Below are 21,729 nucleotides of genomic sequence, written 5' to 3' on the forward strand. Positions count from 1 at the left end.
TACTCCTTGCAATTTTTGTTGCACACTACTGACCTCTGCACTTTGCAATACATACTACTGATTCCTGCCATCGTTATGCACCCCTGACCACCATGCCTTGCTCACTTCATAAAATAGAGCATGCTGTATCATGCAATCCTTTTTTGTATGTTCAGGTACATCTCCACCTGTAAAAGTTTGCCTACAACCGTTTTACAGTCTCAGGCAGGGTTCAGCTTGTCAGCCACACCCAATGTGTTATCTAACCAATGTTCAAAGCTAATCGCTATATAGACAGCTAAAGCAACTGAACATTTTCACACTCCCCAACAAAGCAGCATGGCTCTCACCAAGGACACTCGGGTTCCCCTTAACGATGGCAATGCCATACCTATTCTAGGATTGGGCACTTATGCCTCTCCTGATGTAAGTACGAATTATCTTTTAACTAACAATTTTAATTTAATGACGTTATTTGTGCAGTAAAAAAAAAAAAACTTTGTAAATTGTATCAACAACCTGAGTAATATATGCTGCTGAAACATAATTCTCAACTGTGCCTTTTGGAGAGATAGTTTCTCTGTATGAACCAAAGCAACTTTTAGATCTGTATAAACAAATGTTCTTCTTATTTAGCAAAAGTAAATATCTTGATTTGTAAACCTCTGGTACCCAACTTGTGATCTTGGGAGCCTTTAAATTTTAGTGTGCAGCCCCCGGGGGCCCCTGAAATCAGTACTCTCTGGATCCCTTACATTACACTGTTTAATAAGTAAGCAAAAAAAAAAAAAATAGAGCATATTTTCCATCTCTAATCATCTCTTGCAGTAGGCTTGAAGTCTTTAAACATCTCCGGGTGCCATCAGATGTCATCAGTGTCTGACAACTTTTTGTAGCATTATATGTAATGAATATTACATTTTTGAAAACTCTAAATGATACATTGATCTAAAATTTAAAATTTTAATAATTTGGTTAGTTTTACTTATATTCTACTTAAATCAACCTTGCATCACATATTTAGATCTAGATAGAGATATGTTTTGATGTTACCTGCATGTATGGTGAGCAATATTTTTTTGTAACACTCCCAGGTATTTATTACCTTTCGTATACTCCCTCCAATACTCCCTCTGACAATACCTTTATCTGCTCTTCTCTCAAGAAGGACAGCCCATCTTTTTTTACACATCATCTGGGGTCCGCATTTATTTCCTAGACCTAAATTTTTTTTTACAAATCACACATTCACGCAATTCCTGGTATATGAGCAGTTTCTGACTGCATTTGCAAATATCTGTCTCAGATCAGTTTCTGAACAGCCAATTTTTTTGTTACTTGCTAGAAAACTACAGTGTTGAATAATTGGGAGGAGACTGATGAAATGTTTCTTCTTGCCTTCACCTTTTGGCTGACATCTTCACCTAGACAAGGTCAAATAAAGAAAGAAAGAAAGAAAGAAAGAAAGAAAGAAAGAAAGAAAAAGGAAGATATCCAAAAAAACTATACTGTTTTCACCGTCTTAAAGATAGTTATGCCAAGGTGAAAATTGTTTTTGTGTAAGGCTGGCCCAATTGAACCCAACAGATGCAAGCAATTCAATTGCTAAAATATAGTTTGCAACTACGAGCCCACGGAAGATTGAAAATGAAGGGCATAAAAAGCTGCAATCAGCCATGACTAATCTCTAATTGCTTCTTTTACTCCTATAAAAAGGGAATAATTTGCTGCATTGGGGCGTCAACTTGGTTAGGGATACTTTCAGCAGGACACAGCAGTGTGTGAATTTTGGAGGATGAAGATGAGCAGATCTTAGTGTAATTCAGCCCCAACATTTTTTTTTCAATCTTACAAAAAGCAGGGAAAAGTTGCTGTCTCTTCTGTCTGAAACCTCATTAGGGAGGTTTTCCCTTACTTCCTTTTTAATGACAATTAGAAAAGAAGTAAGCGGAAATCTGCATCAGTAGTACAGACAAAAATGACAAAAGTTCTTATCTTTCATAACTTTACATTAAAAATGTTTTCTATTGCTGTTTGTGTCACTGTCGTTGAATTCTCCTCTTGGTACCAAAAATTTTGGTCTACCTGCAGAATGGCAGACTGCAATAATACAAAGGCTGTTTGTATTCAACTGTAAAATCAAGGCTGTTAGTATGTCTACATGACTGTAATCTATTTTTGTGACTTTAGTTGGACTTTGAGAATGCCTTCACAGATAAGTTGAAATGTATGCAGCAGGTCAAATGAAGGGTGAATAAATCAGATGACATGTATGTGTGTTGTTTTACATAAGTAAATTGACAGGAAAAAAGGCAATTTACTACTACAAAAAACTTTCATGCAGTTCTGGACTTAGAAATTCTAGGAAATATCACACTTATAGCCACCCCTAGGCAATACATTAGTTTTTAGGGCGCTTTGGTGACCACTGGTGCTTTTCTTTTACTGCACAAATAATTGCTTTGAATTGGATTTTGTACGGTGCTCCTAGTTCTGGCAGCCAGTGCAGACAATCTTCCTATCATTTCCTTGCTTTTACTTTCTAGGTTCCTAAGAGCATTGGCGAGGAAGCCACAAAGGTTGCCATTGAACTTGGCTACCGACATATTGATTGTGCCTACATATACGGCAACGAAGTCCAGATTGGAAATGCCATTCGTGCAAAGATTGCTGACGGTACAGTTAAGAGGGAAGACATCTTCTACACAGGAAAGGTATTGTCACACATGTGAAGACAGAGCCACTAGGGGGTGCTACGACTTGCACAAAAGTGGTGTTAGCTCTGAGAAGGGCCAAAGCACAGAGTCTAAGCAGTAAACAGGTCTTCTCCAGAGCCTCTAGTGGTGAGGATGTTGCACTGCTGGTTACCGCCAGGTTGCTGTCTTCGGGCACACCAGGTTGGGCAGGTAGATACACAGTACCAAATCACAAGGCAGAAGAATTGTCAAGGAGGGCCAGGGTCAAGGAAGGCAGTAATCAAGAGAGGTCAGGTCACAAGCCAGGCATCAAATACCAGGGATCCAGGAAAAAGACAACACTGACAAAGGGACCACCGCAGACAAAGGGAGCACAGGAGACACTGGAAGCAACAAGAGGCACATGTGACACTGGGATAACCACAGACAGAGAGGAACACACGAACATCACAAGGGAACTGGCTGGGAAACAACAGACTGGGCAACAAGGGGTTACACAGGAGCTGGACAAGGAAAGCACTGAATAAACCAACAGGTGTACAGGAAATGCTCAGCAGAGCTAGGGGGGTTGACATTAGTGGAGAAGTCTTGCACGAATGCTGAGTGCTGTGTCTGAGCTAGCTAAATAGCCAGGCATGAGTAAGAGGCTGTTTTGGGATTGGTCGGTGGGATGGACTAAACTGATAAAACTTGGAAGAGCAGGTGCGCCCAGAGTTAGAAGGTGCCTGCACCTAGCGAGGAAGAGGTAAGTGTGACAGGTATACATTCTTAATAAAACAATATTATATTCTTCCTAATTCCTGAGGCTTCCAGCAAACCTGGAATTATTTGTTATTAGTTGGCAAATGTTTTTAATTCTGGATTAGATCTATTTCAGCTTTGCTGGATCACAGAGGTTCTCCCATGATAGTCTATTTTTTTCTAGTCTTGGAGACCTTTAATAAATCAGGCCCTTTGTGTATATAGGACTATGCTAACTAGGAATGGGCAAATGTTTGGCAAAAAACAGGACAATCTAAAGTCTACGTGAAAGGCAAAATTAGAGTGGTTGTTAGGAGTTTATAGGATTTAAATGGGTTAAAAAGAGTCACAGAAGCTCATTTAACCTAGTATGAACTTTATACTAGTTCCAAAAAAGTAACCCTAACACTAAACATAACTGTGTCATGACAATAACATGACATTTAGGCCATGTCATGCAGTTGAAAAAAATACATCTTGGTAAATTGGATCTTGATAATGAAAATGTAGATTTACTATCCATTGAACAGCCTGGAGAAGGAACAAGAAGCTGAAATTTGCTTTAACACTTAACCTGCCGCCTAATAATCCCCAACCATCAGTTCATCTCTAACTAGTAATTTCTGTATAATTTTTTTTCTTTGAAGCTCTGGTGCACATTCTTTTCCCCTGACCTTGTGCGTAAAGGTTTGGAGACGTCCCTGAAGGATGTTGGATTGGACTATTTGGATCTCTTTATTATGCACTGGCCTTTCTCCCTCAAGGTGGGTGAAATTTGAAAATAGCCTATGTTTTCCACATATACATTTTATTTTGTTATCTCAGTATATCCAGACTTCCCTTTGTACAAGCAAATTTGGACAGCATTAGAAGAAATAACTTACCCAGTCAGCTTGTCTTTTGTTGTCCACGTAAAAAGTTTTTCTTTACTTCCTATCTCAGAGACATCACAACTCTCTAATTCTGTTATATTGTACAAATGTTACATTACTGTTCCAGAGATAAGAATTATTTTCTGCTTTCTAATTATGTTATTGTAAATAGAGATAAGAAACTGTAAATTTATAGATGTGTCAAATGACTATATTTTATGGCAGTGACATCACAACTCTTTATGAGATATATCCTTTTTTTCAAATAATTTTTAGTGATGTGACCTCTCTGTTCCCCATATGTGCTATATTTTATAGAACCAACACTAAATTCTTACTTCTCTAAAATTATAAAGTGTCATATTGTATTTTTTTTGTGAAAAACTAAAATATATCTAAAGCCAAAATGGAAGGGTAAAATCAGATTTTTGCACAGGTTGTGCACAGCTTTGCTTTAAAAAGCATTCTCTTTAGGCTGCACATGCCTGCTGCTTATTCCTGTATTCTACAGGACCACTGGAAGCTACCATAAATACAGCTACTTAAAACAATGATCAAGCAATGCTGTGCTGCACATTGAAGATTGTTTTTTGATTACTGATTATTGGACAAGGTGGGTTGCACTGGGACGAATAGGGGCTATTCATCAAAGGACAACTTGTATCAAAGGTATAATGAGAACAGGTAGTATTACTTGATAATAAACCAAAAAGTTTTGATTCCAATTTCAAACATTTAGAACATAGCACTTACAGAATTTTAAAATACATTTCTGTGTAGCCCGCAGGAGCAGAGGAACCCTCCAACCCTGACAAGCCTTTTGTTTATGATAATGTAGACTTCTTCTCTACATGGGAGGTAAGTGACACATTCCAAAAAGATATGAAATAATTATATATTTTTTTTTTTAATGAAGCAGTGTTAAGAGCAGGGGAATCACAGCTCGGATTAACCTGTGATTCTCAAATGGAACAAATGGAATGGTCAATCCGAGTAGATGTTCTTTCATGGAAAGTTATTCTGCAAAAGTTTGTTAAGGACATCTCCTATGTCTAAACTTGTTGATTCTGAAATCCAAATGGTGTTTCAGATCAAATTTCATCAGTTCAGATGTTGCAATCAGAATCCAAATTTTAGTATTATCTAGATTCCCAAAAGGTTTCTGGAAGAAACCATAGAGCACTGTAATAGCTTTTTTGCCTGACATCTAATCCTGTCGTTACTTGAACACCCGGGTTTGACCCAGTGGAACCAGGTTTCCCTTTTTGTCTCTTCATTTCTAGTATTGTTTCCAGATTGGAAGTTATCAGGAGCTTTCCAAACTATTCTGTATAATTTGTATTATTTGCTGTTCTGTACTGTTTTTTAAACCACCAGAATTTCCCAACCAAAATATAGTAATGTGCAGCGTTCACAGCCAACTACAAAATGAAGAATATGGAAACTTTCAGAGGTGGTTTACTTTCAGTTGTAGATAATAGGTAAATTATTATTCAATATTTCTGTCATTATCATTATTTAGCATTTCAGTTTTTATGCTATAATAAAAGTTATAGTTTCCATGCCGTAGCAGGGTCACTGAAAGAACTCCAGGCTCATAATGTATAAGGAAACTAATTATTTTGTATGAGATCACATTTCTTCTGCAGGATATGAGATATACAGTGCAAGAGAGAACAAAGGTTAATTGTTCCAACACAAGCAGATTTTTCTTAGAATTATTAGCTGTGGGCTATGCCATGCAAACTAAGATATGTGTGTCAAGGATGAAGTCAAGGTCTTCTATATTACAGAGTGCATGATAATGCCTAAAAGTGAGTCTGTGTTTTCTGTAGTGACCATTACATTAGTTTCTAATATATTTAGTCTTTATGTTCTTCTTACTTGTAGGCTCTAGAAGCATGCAAAGATGCGGGTTTGGTAAAATCCATTGGTGTTTCAAACTTTAATCGCCGGCAGCTGGAGCGTCTCTTGAACAAACCAGGGCTTAAGTACAAGCCAGTCTGCAATCAGGTAATAAATGGAAGCAGATTTCATAGGGCATAACTGATTTAGTAAGGGAAGTCATGAGAAAGTTGAGGTTTAGGACTTTTTTATGCAGAGGTGTGAGTACAGTCTCCTAATAAAGGACCACATTTTCTGCCACTGTAGTCCTAACTGTAATGTCATACAATTCTTAAAGTGAACTTGTTGTCAGGCTTTAGATATGTACATATTTCATATACTTTACAAGCATTAAATACGACTGTTAACAAGCACCTACTGACCTCTGCACTGTAAGCACTGTGGAACAATTCATATTCAAATTTCAAAACAGGAAATTATTTTCCTATAATTCAGAACTCCCCAGTTGAAACTTTACTGCTCAGCTTCCCCTGCACTTCCCTTTCAGAGTGAATCAGCGGCTCAGCTTCCTCTGCATCCCCCTATTTATAGTGACTCCGCTTCTCCTGCTTCCTCTTTCAGCAGGTTGACTCTCTTTTCTGTGCTTTCTCAGCTAGGTTCACCCTGTTTTCCCTTCCAGCAGCAGCACAGAAAATCAGCTCTCCCTAAGCCCCTGCTCTGCTTTTACAACACAAATTAGAAGGTTGCTACATTACTGCTAGAATTATTTGACATTTTACTCTTAACAACTACCAACAATAATAATGATAATCATTATACCAATTAATAACTAGTTTTTAATAATAATACTACAGTATAAATCATTTTCTAACCTATGTACATGGGCTGAACTTTTAAGATTAGAATGAGTTAGCAAATATTTATCTAACAAGCAATTTCTCTGCAATATTTAAAATGCATCAACTTTTTTATCAACATTACAATTCAAGCAATTGTATAATGCTATAGTATGTAAACACCTGTCATTTACTGCTATGTGTGCAATTATAATGGGGTCATTGAGTTAAACTAGCTGTGCATGTGGAGTTTGGTTTAATGATTAATGCTTCAGTATATATTGTGTAAGTGTAATGTGTATGTCTGGGCAAAAAAAAAAAGAAACATATTTAATCCACCTTTACATGTTTTATTCCTTTAAAAAACTGTAAATACAATTAATTACCTGATAATTGGCTGGAAAATAAATGTGAGCCAACCTTCCAGTTAGGTCTGACAACACAGTGCTTCACTTTACAGAAAATCCCAACCAGCATCATCTACCTTGTCTGCTAGATTGTAGAACTATGCCCATACCTTCTTTTACTTTCCCACTAAATAATGCAGCTGTCTTGACTTGATGCCACAATGTGTTGGCATGCTCTTGGGTATCAAGACAGAGCAAAGGAATAAGGTAAAATTACTTACCTATTTGCTTTGCTCCTTCACTGTGCTACTGGACTTCCACAGCCTTTTCATATGCCACAGGCACTGGGGTCATCCCCTAAAATTCAAGACCAGTAATCCTGCTTTGTAATTAGAGGATATTGTGGGGCCTCTCACAACCCAGGTATTGGAATAATGATGAGCCACAGAATTAGTTAGGGAAATTAGCTCTTTACTTAGCAGCCAATCAGTAGGAAAACCCTCGGCTTTACTTCCCAAAGCTAGCTTTTACATATCAGAGTGTGTTAGGTTTTGGGAGTACCAATTTACATCTGTGATTATTCCAAGCTTTTTAGTACTGTTCCTTCTCACAAGACTTTTACCTGTTATTTAATTTGTAAACCTGAACACCACTCCAAACTTTTGCTGATTATGGATTTGATTTATGGAGTTTTCTTTAGGTTATACACATGGATAATAGGTAAAATGATGAATTTGTTTATTTAATGAACTTTGGAGGAAGTAAAAAACAAACATGTTGAATGGTGCTGGCAAAGATTGAAAAGGCAGAAAATCCATGTAATGGATTGCAAATGTATTTAACCTAACAGTCTAAAGAAAGGCCTGTGCTCCCATTTGATCCAAGTTTATCATTTGCCTATACTGTGCAGGTGGAGTGTCACATATATTTAGGCCAAAGCAAACTGCAAGCCTACTGCAAATCCAAAGACATTGTTTTAGTGGCATACAGCGTCTTGGGGTCCCACAGAGACAAGAACTGGTAAGTAGGAAAGGTTTTGGATCATGTAATCATGATTAATTGCTTAACTTTAACTTTTATAAACTGGCTTTTCTTGAATATATCCATGTAATAAAGCTCAGGCTCATTCATAAATATTATTACTCAAACTTCTGAAACTACTGTTGCTACAATACACATAAGACCAGATTCTGAAGCGGTAATGTAGAGCAATGGAGGACTTATTATTTCTTGGTTTCACTATTTGAGAAATTTTCCCTCACCTTCCGGTACCTATGACACTCATACAAATAATAGAGGGAGTGTCTGTCACCAAAAAAAGGCAGGACAATGTCAAAAGCATTGCTTTCTCACTCATTCAAAAATGTGCTTCTCTCTTTGGCTTAGTCACCATTCAAGATATTCTAATCACTTCCTTTCCTGGCGTGAAGGAAGAATAAATATGCATTTTTCAGATAGGCCAACACATTTAGTGCTCTTAGTCTGATCAGCTGCTTTTTAGAATTGTTTGATTGTATCTTGTTTCAGTCTTTTACCTATTTTTTTTTTGTTTGCTCTTCACATGTCATATGATATTTTGTGCAATATATTGGACCTGGAATACATACCAGGGAACAATTTTTTTGGGTATTACCTGTTGGCTTCTAGGATTTTCCAAGATATGATCTACTGTGTGCTAATGTCCCTAAACAATATCTAAGTAACTAGTGGTTGTCACCCACAAGCCCAATCTCTGCAGCTTATTTTTTTTTTGTGAAATTATTTATATATATGTATATATATGTGTGTATATATGTGTATAATATATATATATATATATATATATGGCAATATTACATATATCAAGTATAGTTCAAGTCATAGTCTTACAGTGTACCATGATACATTTAAAACTGTTGGAACCTTGGTATACATTGGATAAATTGCATTTTCAAACTCCTGAATTAAAATTCCAGTTGGGTACTGAATCAGTGTTTTCTGTAACAACCACAATATGTGAAAAAGAATGTTTGATAGGTTGATGCCTTTAATTCTAAAACAGTGTAATATGCATTCCACAGGGTGGACCTCAGCTTGCCAGTCCTGCTTGAAGATCCTATTTTGGCTGAAGTTGCTGCTAAATACAATCGTTCCCCTGCTGAGGTTGCCATGCGTTTTGTTCTTCAGAGGGATATTGTGGTCTTGGCGAAAAGCTTTAGTGCCGCTCGTCTTAAGCAAAACCTTGGGGTAACTATATGGTCTTACTGTGTCTTTTTTTAAATCCTCTATCACTGCCAACTTTTATTTATTCTGATATAAAATGCATTAAAAATCAATTTCTGGATCTGAGAAAGGTAAGTAAAGCTGAGAAGCACAATCTACATTTAAATAAAAAAATATTGGGCTTCTTTATTTCATTTTTGACACACATTGGCTTCTTAAAGCATGCTATATGTCATAAAATCTCCATCAACCTCTGTGCCTTCAACTAATTCATTATGCCTGTGCATAAAGAAATGGTGACATCATGATGCAATTGTAATGTAATTGTAATTGCTCTTAATAACAACTCTGATATTTCTTTGCAGGTTTTTGACTTTGAGCTACAACCGGAGGATATGAAAACACTTGAGGGCCTAGACAAAAATCTACATTATGGACCTTTTAAGGAGTAAGTGATAGAATCTAGATACTCTATGACTATTGTACATGGAAAGAGTGAAAGAGGTCACTTTACACCTAATTCTATAAAGTGTCTGGAGAAAGGGTCTTTTAAATGTATACAGAATGAAGGTTTATTTTATTAATACTATTCCTATGAATGAGTACAGGATGCTTTTTACATTATATGTCATTGCTTTTTTTTAGAATGAAAGAGCACCCAGAATACCCATTCCATGACGAGTACTGAAGACGAATCAAGCACTGCTAGAGTAGTCTGCTAGAAAATGAAGAACAACTGCACTCTATTCGCAATCATCAGTATTTAAAGAACAAACTTAATGTTGTGTGCTATGTTGCCTCATGCAGGCAATGCTGTATATTTAATGTTAAACATCAATAAATGAATAAAATTGTTTAATATATGTGAGTTTTAGGAATTAAAGTAGATTTTTTAGTAACTTAATCTTCATGAATAAATTACAGACATATTACAATATATACTACTGGTATCATCAACTTTCACCGTTGGTAATTGAAAAGCCATTCTAGAGTTTTTTTTTTTTTGAAAGCGAGCCAAAAGGGGGGGGGGCATAGGAGGGGCGGATGGTGTTAAAAAAACTCAGGAAGATGAAGTAACGGTCTTTTCAGAAAGAAAAGCTTACAGGGAAAATTTTTAGCCAGCGTGCAGAAGAGGTTTTGCAGTTCTATCAAAAATTTTGCATATTTTGCAAACCTTTTTCACAGATTAGTTGTAATCAGTGACTTACCATAATGGCTGATGTTGAAACCCCATTGGTTCGCTTGAGGGACACTGCGGCGGCTCGAGGTCCAGGCTGGATTCAAGATCAGGTGAATCTGACAATTCGGGGACTTGATGCCAGGCAGCCGCGGAGGTCTGGAACCCTGGAGATTCCTAGGGCACGACGCCGGTTTAGGAGCTCCTCTGGCTCAGCATCCTTGGCTGAGGCCTTGGAGGAAGCCCGGAGAAATCCTTGGCCAGGGAGGAGCCTTAGGAGAGAGGCGACCAGATAGGGTAGGGATGTCCAGCCTACCTCTTTCCTTGTTGCTAGAAGCAGGAGTGAGATGTCGGCGATCGGTGCCTGGACTGTGGGTCCTGGTGGCCAGGCAGAAGATAAAGCAGTACCTAGGAGGATGAGCCATGGGGCTGCCCATCTCAGAGCCCGGATGCCGGGCTCGCTTCACAGGGCTATGAGGCTGCTGATCTCTGCAAATATGGCTGCGAAGCCAGAAAGTCTTCCGCACATGCGTGAGGCTCTTCAAAATAGGCGGTGGAGTCATTGGGCTCTGCCAAGATGGCGGCCAGGCCTGTGGGCTCCGGAAACATGATGGATGGACCCACGGGCGCCTCTGATGTATGACCGATGTATTCGCCTTGTTGCCGCTAGAGCGATTTAACTTGGATCGTGGTTTGGGAGAGCGGAAAAAAGGGGAGGAAGAACAGAGGTGGTTTCACCTTTTAGCAATTAGTTGCAGGCATTTGTCATTTTGGCTAGTGGGATTGGCGAAAAGGCGCTGGAGCGTTGCTCAGCACTGTTTTGCTATTTTGATGCAATAGGCAAAGCTCATAGGGTTTATGGCGGGCTAGCATGGCTCTGCTATGACGAGCAGTTTAGGCAGCGAAAGGCAGTTCATCTATTCATTCGATGGGATCACTAGGACATTAGTCTTTGGATGAAGTTGATGATGCTGGTGAGAATAGTAGATTTGCCCTTTCTTGGGGGGGCGGCGGGGGTCAAGTTGCTTTGAGGTCTTCGGCCCTTCGCAAAAAGGGTATCTGTTGGCAATTCAATGAAGGGTCGTGCAGGTTTGGGCCAGCCTGTAGCTTCTGGCATTCTGGGTTTTCCGGGTGCGGCTGGGCCCACGACCTTGCCAGATGTTTTAAATATGGGAAGGGTGGGCCTGGTGACTACACTGGAAAAAGGGAAGACACCGGTGATGGTAGGAAGGATGGTTGCCTTTCTAAATAGATATCCGGACAGGGCCGCAGTGCAATTGTTGGAGGTGGGCTTTAAGGAACGTTTTCAAATCCCTTGTTCATTGGAGACCCCGCTCCCCCGGGCAAGGAATTTGAAGTCAGTGCTGAATTGGCCAGATGTGGTAACTCAAAAGTTGTAAAAGGAGGTGGAGTTAGGTCGAAATGGGTCCCGTTTGCCCGGCCTCCACTGGAAGGTTTGGTGGTGTCATCTTTGGGGGTGGTCCTAAAGAAAGAGCCAAATAAATTTCGGCTCATACATCCTATCCGGTCCTGTCTTATCTGGGAGGCTCTGTGAACGTGGCCATTGATCCAGAGCTATGCTCCGTATCTTATACCTCTTTCGATTGTGCATTGAAGTAGGTGCGTCGCTATGGCAAAAGTGCTTTGCTTGGAATGGCAGATATCGAGGCGGCATTTAGGTTCTTTTAGGTACACCCCGAAAGCCAACGTTTCTTGGGGAGAATTTTGCAGGAATCGTTCTATATACATAGTTGTCTGCCTATGGGATGTTCGCTGTCTTGTTAGGTTTTTAAGACGTTTAGTACGTTTCTCGAATGGTTAGTTAAGGATGTGATGGATGTTCCCTCCGTTATTCACTATTTGGACGACCTCCTCTGCATTAGCCTGGCCGATTCGTCGGTTTGCCAGGTGCTATTGGCAACATTACAGTTTATCGCAGAAAGATTCGAGGTTCTGTTGGTGGCCGACAGGACGGAAGGGCTGGCCACAGAACTGGGTTTCCTGGGTATTGTAATTGACACTATGGAAGGCTATGGAATGTAGGTTGCTGGAAGCGAAAATGCGCGCGCTGGTTGACGAAATTGTCCAGGCAGCTGCAAGGAAGAAGCTGCAGCTGAATGATCTCCAGTCTCTGTTGGGTAAGGTATATTTTGCGTGTAGAATTATGCCAATGGAGCCGATCCTTGCTAGAAGGTTGGCTGCTGCAACTGCGGGCGGATTTGGCAGTCTGGAAGGAGTTCTTAGAAGGCTACAACGGGAAGTCGGTTTGGATGGATGGGTCAGTTGTCAGTGCGGAACTTGAGCTTTATACTGACGCGGTGGGGGCATATGGTGCCTATTTCTATGGGGCATGGAGCACGGAGGCCTGGCCGGTGGAATGGGTTGAGGCAGGCTTGACTTCAAATTTGGTGGTGCTGGAGTTTTTCTCCATAGTGGTAGAGTTCGCAATCTGAGGCAGTGAACTGGCTAACAAAAAGATTTGGCTATGTTGTGACAACATGGGTGTGGTCCAGGCAGTGAACTCCTTTACGGCCTCGTCTGGCCCTATGATTCACTTAATGCGCCGGTTGGTGTTAAGGTGTTTCAGGTTGAGTATAGCGGTGGTGGCAGTGCATGTGCCTGGTGTGGAAAATAACATTGCGGATGCCTTATCTCGGTTTCCAGCAGTTAGCGCCAGGAGGGGCCCGGCAAGGAGTAGGATGCCTGTCGGAATTGTGGATGATCACATTTGATTCTCAGCGGGTATGGTTTGGCAGTCTGTGAGTCAGTCCACTTGGGCAGCTTATTCAGCCATGTGGGCCGATTGGTCTCGTTTCTGTTCACAGCTTGGAGGGGGGAAGGTGTGGACCACCTTGTTACTGTATTTTTGTGTCTGTGTTTTGCTGAAAGGGGTGTCCGTGTCACCAGTCAATCCGAAGTTGGCAGCTCTTGCCTTTTTGTTTAAGTTGTTGGATTTAAAGGACGTTAGTAAGGAGTTTTTGGTTCGGCAACTCCTCAAAGGTTACAGGAGGGAAAGAAAAGTGGGGCATAGGTGACAGCCAGTATCATTTCCCATGCGGATAGGGGACTGGTGAGCCCGTCGACTAATCGCCTGGGAGGGTTACAGGTGCGAGAGGTGGATTGGTGTAGCAACAGAGTAATTTATGGATTGCCAAGTCCAAATCGGATCAATTGGGGAAGGGTTTTGGTGTGGAATTGGCCCCATTGCAGCTGTGGGGGAATTTTTGCCGGTACGGCTGGGGGGTGAGGGTCCGCTACTGATATACGAGGATGGGCAGGCCCTGTCAAGCTTACAGGTTTTGGCGTTTTTTTCGCAAATGTTTAAAAGGAGAATGTTTGAATGAAAAGGAGTTTTACTCCCGTTCATTCAGGATAGGAGCGGCCACGGAAGCGGCCCAGTGGGGGTTGGGGGATGAAGTAACTAAACGCATTGTGCGGTGGGAATCTTAGTGTTTTAGCCTGTATATTCGCCCGCATCTTGTGGTGAAGTGAGGGGTGTTGGGGGAGGCAGTTGTACAGGGTTAGGTTGTAGTCGTTTTTTTCGCAAATGTTTAAAAGGAGAATGTTTGAATGAAAAGGAGTTTTACTCCCGTTCATTCAGGATAGGAGCGGCCATGGAAGCGGCCCAGCGGGGGTTTGGTGTTGAGGCATAGGGAATTGGAGGTCGAGAAGGGATTGTATTTAATGTGCACTTGACCGATGTGGGTACGGATTTATGGTTCTAGGTCCTTCAGGATGGGATTCAATGGGCACTGCAGGTTTTGAGGGGCGCACAAGCGTGAGGTGTCTCGCTTGTGGCGCTGTGGCAGTTGAGGTCCTCAAGGGTAGTGTGCTGGTTGGTAATAATTATGGTTTTTAGGGACTCATCTATGTTATGGAGTCCTTGGTTTGGTTAATGGTTGGTAAATTGTTTTGGGGGGTCTGCACAAGAAAAAAGTATATATATGCATTCCCGATCTGGGAGTGTGGGCAGCTGGGAGCAATGGTCTTTTAAGGTGCCGATCCCAAAAAAGTGAATGTAGTGGCCTTCGACGACCAGCAACCAGTGAGCAAATAATTCAGGGTAATCAGCATTGTTATGGTATGGTTATTGTTTATTTGGTATTTAATGGTACTATTACGTGTATACTAATTTGTTGACATTTGTATTTGTTATGTTTATATTGGTTATTTACAGTTAGTCCATAAATATTTGGACAGACAACTTTTTTCAATTTTTGGGTCTGTACATTAGCACAAATATTTCTAAATGAAACAACTCAGATGCAGTTGAACTGCAGACTTTCAGCTTTAATTCAGTGGGTTGAACAAAAAGATTGCATAAAAATGTGAGAAACTAAAGCTTTTTTTTACACAATCACTTCATTCAGGGGCTCAAAAGTAATTGGACAAATTAAAAAACTGAAAATAAAATGTTGATTTATAATATTTGGTTGAAAACCCTTTGCTGGCAATGACAGCCTGTAGTCTTGAACTCATGGACATCACCAGGTGCTGGGTTTCCTCCTTTTAATGCTCTGCCAGGCCTTTACTGCAGCCGCTTTCAGTTGCTGTTTGTTTGTGGACCTTTCTGTCCGAAGTTTAGTCTTCAACAAGTGAAATGCATGCTCAATTGGGTTCAGATCAGGTGACGCACCTGGCCATTCAAGAATATTCCACTTTTTTGCTTTAATAAACTCCTGGGTTGCTTTGGCTGTATGTTTTGGGTCATTGTCCATCTGTATTATGAAACGCCTCCCGAACAGTTTGACTGCATTTAGCTGGATTTGAGCAGACATGTGTCTGAACACCTCAGAATTAGTTCAGCTGCTTCTGTCCTGTGTCACATCATGGATAAACACTAGTGTCCCAGTGCCATGGCAGCCATGCACGCCCAAGCCATCACACTGCCTCCACCATGTTTTACAGATGATGTGTTTTGCTTTGGATCATGATCTGTTCCACACCTTCTCCATATTTTTTTCCAATCTAGCCTTTTTATTCTTGAGGCTTATGAGTGGCTTGCACCTTGCAGTGCACCCTCTGTATTTACTTTCATGCAGTCTTTCTCTTTTTTGTAGACTTGGATATCGATACGCCTTCCTCCTGGAGAGTGTTGTTCACTTGGTTGGCTGTTGTGAAGGGGTTTCTCTTCACCATGGAAATGATTCTGCAATCATCCACCACTGTTGTCTTCCGTGGACGTCCAGGTCTTTTGGGGTTGCTGAGCTCACCAGTGGTTTCTTTCTTTCTCATGATGTACCAAATTGTAGATTTTGCCACTCCTAATATTGCAGCAATTTCTCGGATGAGTTTTTTCTGTTTTTGCAGCATAAGGATGGCTTGTTTCAACTGCATGGAGCGCCCCTTTGACCACATGTTGTCTGTTCACAGCAAAATCTTCCACATACAAATTCCCCCCCCCAATCAACTCCAGGCCTTTTGTCTGACATAACAAAGGAACTGCCCATACCAGCCCATGAAATAGCCTTTGAGTCAATTGTCCAATTACTTTTGAGCCCCTGAAATGAAGTGAAAAAAAGCCTTTAGTTTCTCACGTTTCAACCCACTGAATTAAAGCTGAAAGTCTGCAGTTCAACTGCACCTGAGTTGTTTCATTTAGAAATATTTGTGCTAATGTACAGAACCAAAATTAGAAAAAAGTTGTCTGTCCAAATATTTATGGACCTAACTGTATATGCATTCTTTATTTGTTATATTGTTATTTATGTTGTTATTTTGATAAAAAAAAGGTAATAAGTTACCATTTTGTTAATAAAACCCCTACGGGCCATTTAACCAACATATGCTGAGGTCTTTATTTTGGGTAGGTGTTAAGAATTAAAGTTGGTGATTGGGGTATAAAAAGGGGTGGGAGGGGGGGTAGGGATTATGGGTTTTTTGGAGGTGGGGAGGGAATGCAAGTCTGCATAACTATGTTTTGCCACAGTCAAGTGATTTTTCTCAGAATTAAATAACATCATCAGTTTGCTACAGGCATAAGGAAGCATTTTAACCTCCTCTCCTTCAGTGCTCAAACTACAACGTTGTATCGGGGATGATCTGTATGGGCACTGCACAATCACAAGGGTTTACATGGTTACTTCTTTCCTTTTTCATCATCCTAGCCCAGGAGGTAGATAGTGAACTTGGATGATGCCTGAGAAATAATGGATCTGACCTTCTGTAGTATCTCTGTAAAGAATACCTGTGTTACAATAACACATACAGCATACAACTAACTCTTTCCCTACCAGTAACATATACTGCAATCCTTGATGTCAAGTTCAGAGTTTTAAAAAACCCAGACTATAAAGTTAAATAAATACCCCCCTCATAAAAACCAAAGCCCCCTACACCCACATATGAAAACAAATAAGCAATTCAAGTGTGCCAATAATTAGTAGACCTCGTTGATTATTCTTACCAAAAACAATTTAATTTTATTGTTTGTTTGCACTTAAAATATGACAGTGTTCATGTTCTCTCAAATGTAGCTGCCTCTGGAAATCGTGCCCTCAGAATGGACGTGTACAACAGCCTAGGAGCCCTAAATTGAACATATTAATTAAGGCCCCCCGGGACCACATACATAGCAAGGAGAATTGGGTGTGGCTCTTTAATGTTGGAAGCATGCATTGCGGAGTTATTGGGGTTCCTGTAAATGACAGATCCCTATTTAATATACAGCGCTGCATAATATGTTGGTGCTATAGAAATCCTGTTTATTAATAATATTAATAATAAAAATGACAGAGTGTAAGAAATTAAGAGTGCAGGGATTTTTAGCACACAAACTGTGAGGGCCAGGAGTATTTATGTACAAAGTGTAAAGTTCAGAAGTGTGTAACATACAGAGTGCATTGGTGGAAAGTATGTAGTGTACAGAGTACAGGGGACAGGAGTATGCAATGTACTTTGTGCAAGGGTCAGGAGTATATAGTCACAAATGCACTGCACTCCCTACAATTTATTCCACACACTTTTTTCATGGCACAGTTATGCCCTTTGCTAGTGCTTCCACTATGAGAATTTAGTAAGGTCAAATAGTAATGAGCAATGAAAGGATCTGCTTCTACTTGTAGTTCGAATGCACCATGACTTCCCCTGCACCAGAGAGACAGACGTCTGGAGAGATATCCCAATAACAGACACACACACAGTATGGTTTTAGGAATATACTCTAATGTTTACTTAACGAAGTGGTCTTTTTATACAGATAATTATACAAAAGAAGGTTGGTCTTTAGTTACATATATAATGTTATTTGACACATTGTAAGGAAAACAGGACATACATGGTATCTCAAAGAAAGTACAATTCCTGACATTTGTTTACATGTAAACTACGTAGACAGGAAAAGAAAATACACCACCCTTAAGATATATGGCTCAAGCTAGATCAGCAATTTTTCCCTTCAATGACCCCAGCTAGATCAGCTATTTTAACCCTTCAAGCAACGTGTCTTGCATGAGTTAGCTTAGTCAATAGATGAAAGCATTCAAAACACTTTTTTTCAAGTTAGGAAGAAAAGCTTTGACTTAGGCAAAGTAATGTTTAAATGGGAACAACAATATTTTATCATTTTTTTTATAGGAAGATGTCCAAGATTATGACCTAGGACCCAGAATCAGACATTTAAAGTTTAATTTTACATGTAACTTTTATATGAAAATGCACTTTTAATAAATGTTTTCCTTATTCCCCATACCCCCTACTGACCCAACCCCTTATTCCTCTCAAAGTTGCATACTTACTGGGACTCGAATCACCATAGTTCAGGATTTGCAAATTTCCTCTTGCCTGCACAGTACAGATCCATAAACGTCTATGGCTGCTTCATGAGGAAGTAGACAAAGGTAGGTAAGCCCGATAAAAGTCTTTGTGGTTGTACTGGACAGGCAGGGCCAGATTTCTGAATAGGCCAGGCTTAAGGAACCAGCGTCTGCACATTTGACAGTGGGCAGCTGTCTGTGGTACTGAATCGCTGACCACACCACAGCCTCACTGTCAGTCTGAACATAGCCTTAAGAGCCTTCTTTCAAAAAAGTTAGGAGAGAAGGGGTGGCAAAAGGTTTCTTGCCTAGGCGAGAAAAAAGTACCAATCCAGCACTGTTTATCATGCATAATATATATTGAATGATGGCAAATATAAAGTATCTGTTCACTGGAGTGTTTATATTGTGATCTTTTTTTCAGAGAGATGTTTGGAGTTAAAATAAAATGACAATCACTTTTGTCAGGACGATAACACAGGTCAACAAAAAATTAGTTTTGATAATCATCAGAAACCACAGCAAAACATTTCTAAATCAGTATTTCAAAATTTCAGATCTGTTTTCAGTTTCGCCTTAACACGTTCAGTTCCTGAGTTATGAGTACTAATATAGTTAACATTGTAGGTGCATGTATTTTGTACTAAAATGTAAGCACATTGAAGTGAATATTATTACATCTTCAGTGTGAAGTAAAATAAGGCACACTGTGGTATAGATCTACTGAACAGTGTCAGTCAGGTACCATTTTTTTTTCAGAAATGCTTGGGGTATGATTTTCTTGCGTACTCTTTATCTGGATTGTCACAGTACAGCATCCAGCAGTAGTCAGCCATCATACTTTCATTCCAGAAACCTTGGTAGTGCTGCTCCATTAACTGAACATCCTGGTGAAAACGTTCTCCTTGTTGGTCGCTCACCATACCAAGATTTTCTGGGATGAATTCTAGAAGTGTTGAGAGAAATTGTTTGAAAACATCATCCTGCAAAATATACTTGATCTGTGGCCCTATAAATATCCCTTCCTTCATTTTAGCAGTGCTTATGTTTGTAAACTTCTCAACAAAGTACTGAAAACCCATGGAGTTTGATTTACGCATGGCCTTTACAAGGTCCTTCATCAAGCCTAACTTGATATGGAGAGGTGGCAGAAATATTTTTATGAGGATAAACCAGAGGCAAAAACTTGACACTGCTTGTTCCAGGGTTATAGGTGTCCCTTGGTAGCCAATCACGCTTCACATAATGGTCTCCCATAGATCGGCTGTCCCACAGCCCTAAGAAACAGCAATATTTTGTGAATCCTCCTTGCATTCCCATCAGAAAGCCAATGACCTTTAGATCCCCACAGATGTTCCACTGGTGTGTTTTACACTGGATTGCTTCAAGTAGTAACTTCATGTTGTCATAAGACTCCTTTAGGGTAAGGGAATTGGCAATCGGTAAACTTCGTTTGGAATTACCATTATGCAGTAAGACTGCTTTCAAGCTTCTTTTAGAGCAGGGGTCGTCAAATTTTTATGGCCACTAGGCCATTTCAGGGGTGGGGACACTAGGCCGGAGTTCTGCCCTAATGGATCCTCCCACCACCAGGGAGCGCCCCTGAATTGAAGTCCTCCGTATGCATTGCGGAGGAGAGGGATTTACCTTCAGGGAGCGTTCCCTTTTTATTAGGATAAATGGGTAAATAGGGGAGCAACAGCAAGGAAGCAGCTCTAGAGCTCCAGCGGCTCCAGCTCTGGTAGTTAGTAACGCCCCTAGAACATCCAGCCAGCGTAGCCGCGGGTTGCCGGCCAGCATTAGGCCAGATCGGCTAGGGGTTGTTAGGCCGGAACAAACTACCGGCCAGGCTGTATCTGGCCTAAAGGCCAGAGTTTGCCGACCCCTGTTTCAGAGGAATCAATGAAGATCGCCATTCAGATGGAACATGCTCTTGTGACAAACAAAAGAATGCATTTATATCATGACAGTAGCACAGTGAGCCATCACCAGTGAACAATTTTGGCAAGTTTTGATTTGGTTTTCTGTAGTGAGTTACAGTTACACCTTTTGCAAGCAAGTGCTTCTGTTTAAGCCTTGAAGCAAGAAGTTCTGCTTTGTCTTTGGGGAGGTTTAGATCATGAAGGAGATCATTCAGCTCTGCTAATGTAAAGGTCTCTGGTTCTGAATCTTTTTTGAGCAAATAGTCAGGATCAGATGATTCGGGGTTGTAACTGACTGCAACTCCAGCACATTCCTCATCACCTTCTACAGAAGCAAGTCCATCATGTGGCATGTATACAAGAACTAGCAATGAACTAGCGATGTACAGGAACTAGCAATGAACTAGCAATGTACAGAAACTAGCAACAGTCCATCATGTGTACAGGAACTAGCAATGAACTAGCAATGTACAGGAACTAGCAATAGTCCATCATGTGTACAGGAACTAGCAATGAACTAGCAATGTACAGAAACTAGCAATAGTCCATCATGTGTACAGGAACTAGCAATGAATCACCAAGAGGAACAGGCCTAATTGCAGAATCGAGGCTGGGATATATAATTTTGTGCTTAGTTTTACCTGAGAATCCACTTTTGTTGACGCAGCAAAAAAATCAGTAGATCAGATGGTCTCGTGGTTCTTTCCACACCATCGGGATTGCAAATGGCATTGCTGCTTTATGCCGATTTAGCCAGTCACACAGTCGGTTGGAATACCTGGTACAGATGACATGTGGAGCCCAACATTTATCCTGGTCACCAAGTGGACAGCCGAAATATATATTTGAATATCTTTTTAAGTTCCGTGGTAATTTAGTGACCTTGTGCTTTCATCGTGAATGAACCACACATGTAACAGAAACTGTCTGGATCATTAAGGCAATTTTTAGGCATCATGACAAATGAAATAAATCGCAGTTAGTGCGGTCTCTAACCTTAAAAAAGAAAACTGTTGTTAAATCTTGTAATGTGTTAAGACTATTTATAACAAATTTCACACAATATATAATTAGCTGCGTCACAAAAACTAGACGTGCTAGAGAAAAACTGAAAAACACTGATTTGGAATCTGCGTCAAAAATACTACTAAGCAGACATAAAATTATATCTGATGAAAATGACACGTTGGTCTATGTAATTGTATAGCTATTTCAATAGCTATACAATTTTTAAATTGTCTATTCAAAGCCAGTGTTGTCTTGATTCTTCAGTATTCATCACTGAAGGGAAACTCAGGGTGGTTTACCCATCTGAAAGAAAAGATATAATTATATATAATATATTTATATATATATAT

General features: G+C 40.1%; 2 protein-coding genes across 3 annotated transcripts in view; one reads left to right on the forward strand and one right to left on the reverse strand.

Moving 5' to 3' along the window:
• Window positions 1-297: 297 nt before the first annotated feature.
• LOC140324978 (rho crystallin-like) lies at window positions 298-10,375 on the forward strand. Its single transcript, XM_072403085.1, has 9 exons — window positions 298-405; window positions 2,526-2,693; window positions 4,064-4,180; window positions 5,069-5,146; window positions 6,179-6,301; window positions 8,227-8,336; window positions 9,377-9,542; window positions 9,884-9,966; window positions 10,164-10,375. The coding sequence occupies exons 1-9, from the start codon at window positions 319-321 to the stop codon at window positions 10,204-10,206; spliced, it is 975 nt and encodes a 324-aa protein (XP_072259186.1). The 5' UTR covers window positions 298-318; the 3' UTR covers window positions 10,207-10,375.
• Window positions 10,376-21,394: 11,019 nt separating this feature from the next.
• The window catches only part of LOC140323239 (aldo-keto reductase family 1 member C23-like protein), a 7,047-nt gene continuing 6,712 nt past the window's right edge, over window positions 21,395-21,729 (reverse strand). For both annotated transcript variants that reach the window (XM_072400141.1, XM_072400142.1), the window contains exon 8: window positions 21,395-21,682. In XM_072400141.1, coding sequence (XP_072256242.1) covers window positions 21,640-21,682 — 43 coding nt within the window. In that variant the 3' untranslated portion in view covers window positions 21,395-21,639. The remainder of the gene's footprint in view (window positions 21,683-21,729) is intronic.

Source organism: Pyxicephalus adspersus, chromosome 2, assembly GCF_032062135.1.
Source record: "Pyxicephalus adspersus chromosome 2, UCB_Pads_2.0, whole genome shotgun sequence".
In the NCBI taxonomy this organism is placed as follows: Eukaryota; Metazoa; Chordata; class Amphibia; order Anura; family Pyxicephalidae; genus Pyxicephalus; species Pyxicephalus adspersus.

Excerpts from the sequence above, each read along its gene's own strand:
- LOC140324978 (XM_072403085.1), top strand. The coding sequence starts at position 319 with ATGGCTCTCACCAAGGACACTCGGGTTCCCCTTAACGATGGCAATGCC. Across the intron at positions 406-2,525 it reads GCACTTATGCCTCTCCTGAT|GTTCCTAAGAGCATTGGCGA; the intron begins GTAAGTACGAAT and ends TTTACTTTCTAG. Across the intron at positions 9,543-9,883 it reads GTCTTAAGCAAAACCTTGGG|GTTTTTGACTTTGAGCTACA; the intron begins GTAACTATATGG and ends ATTTCTTTGCAG.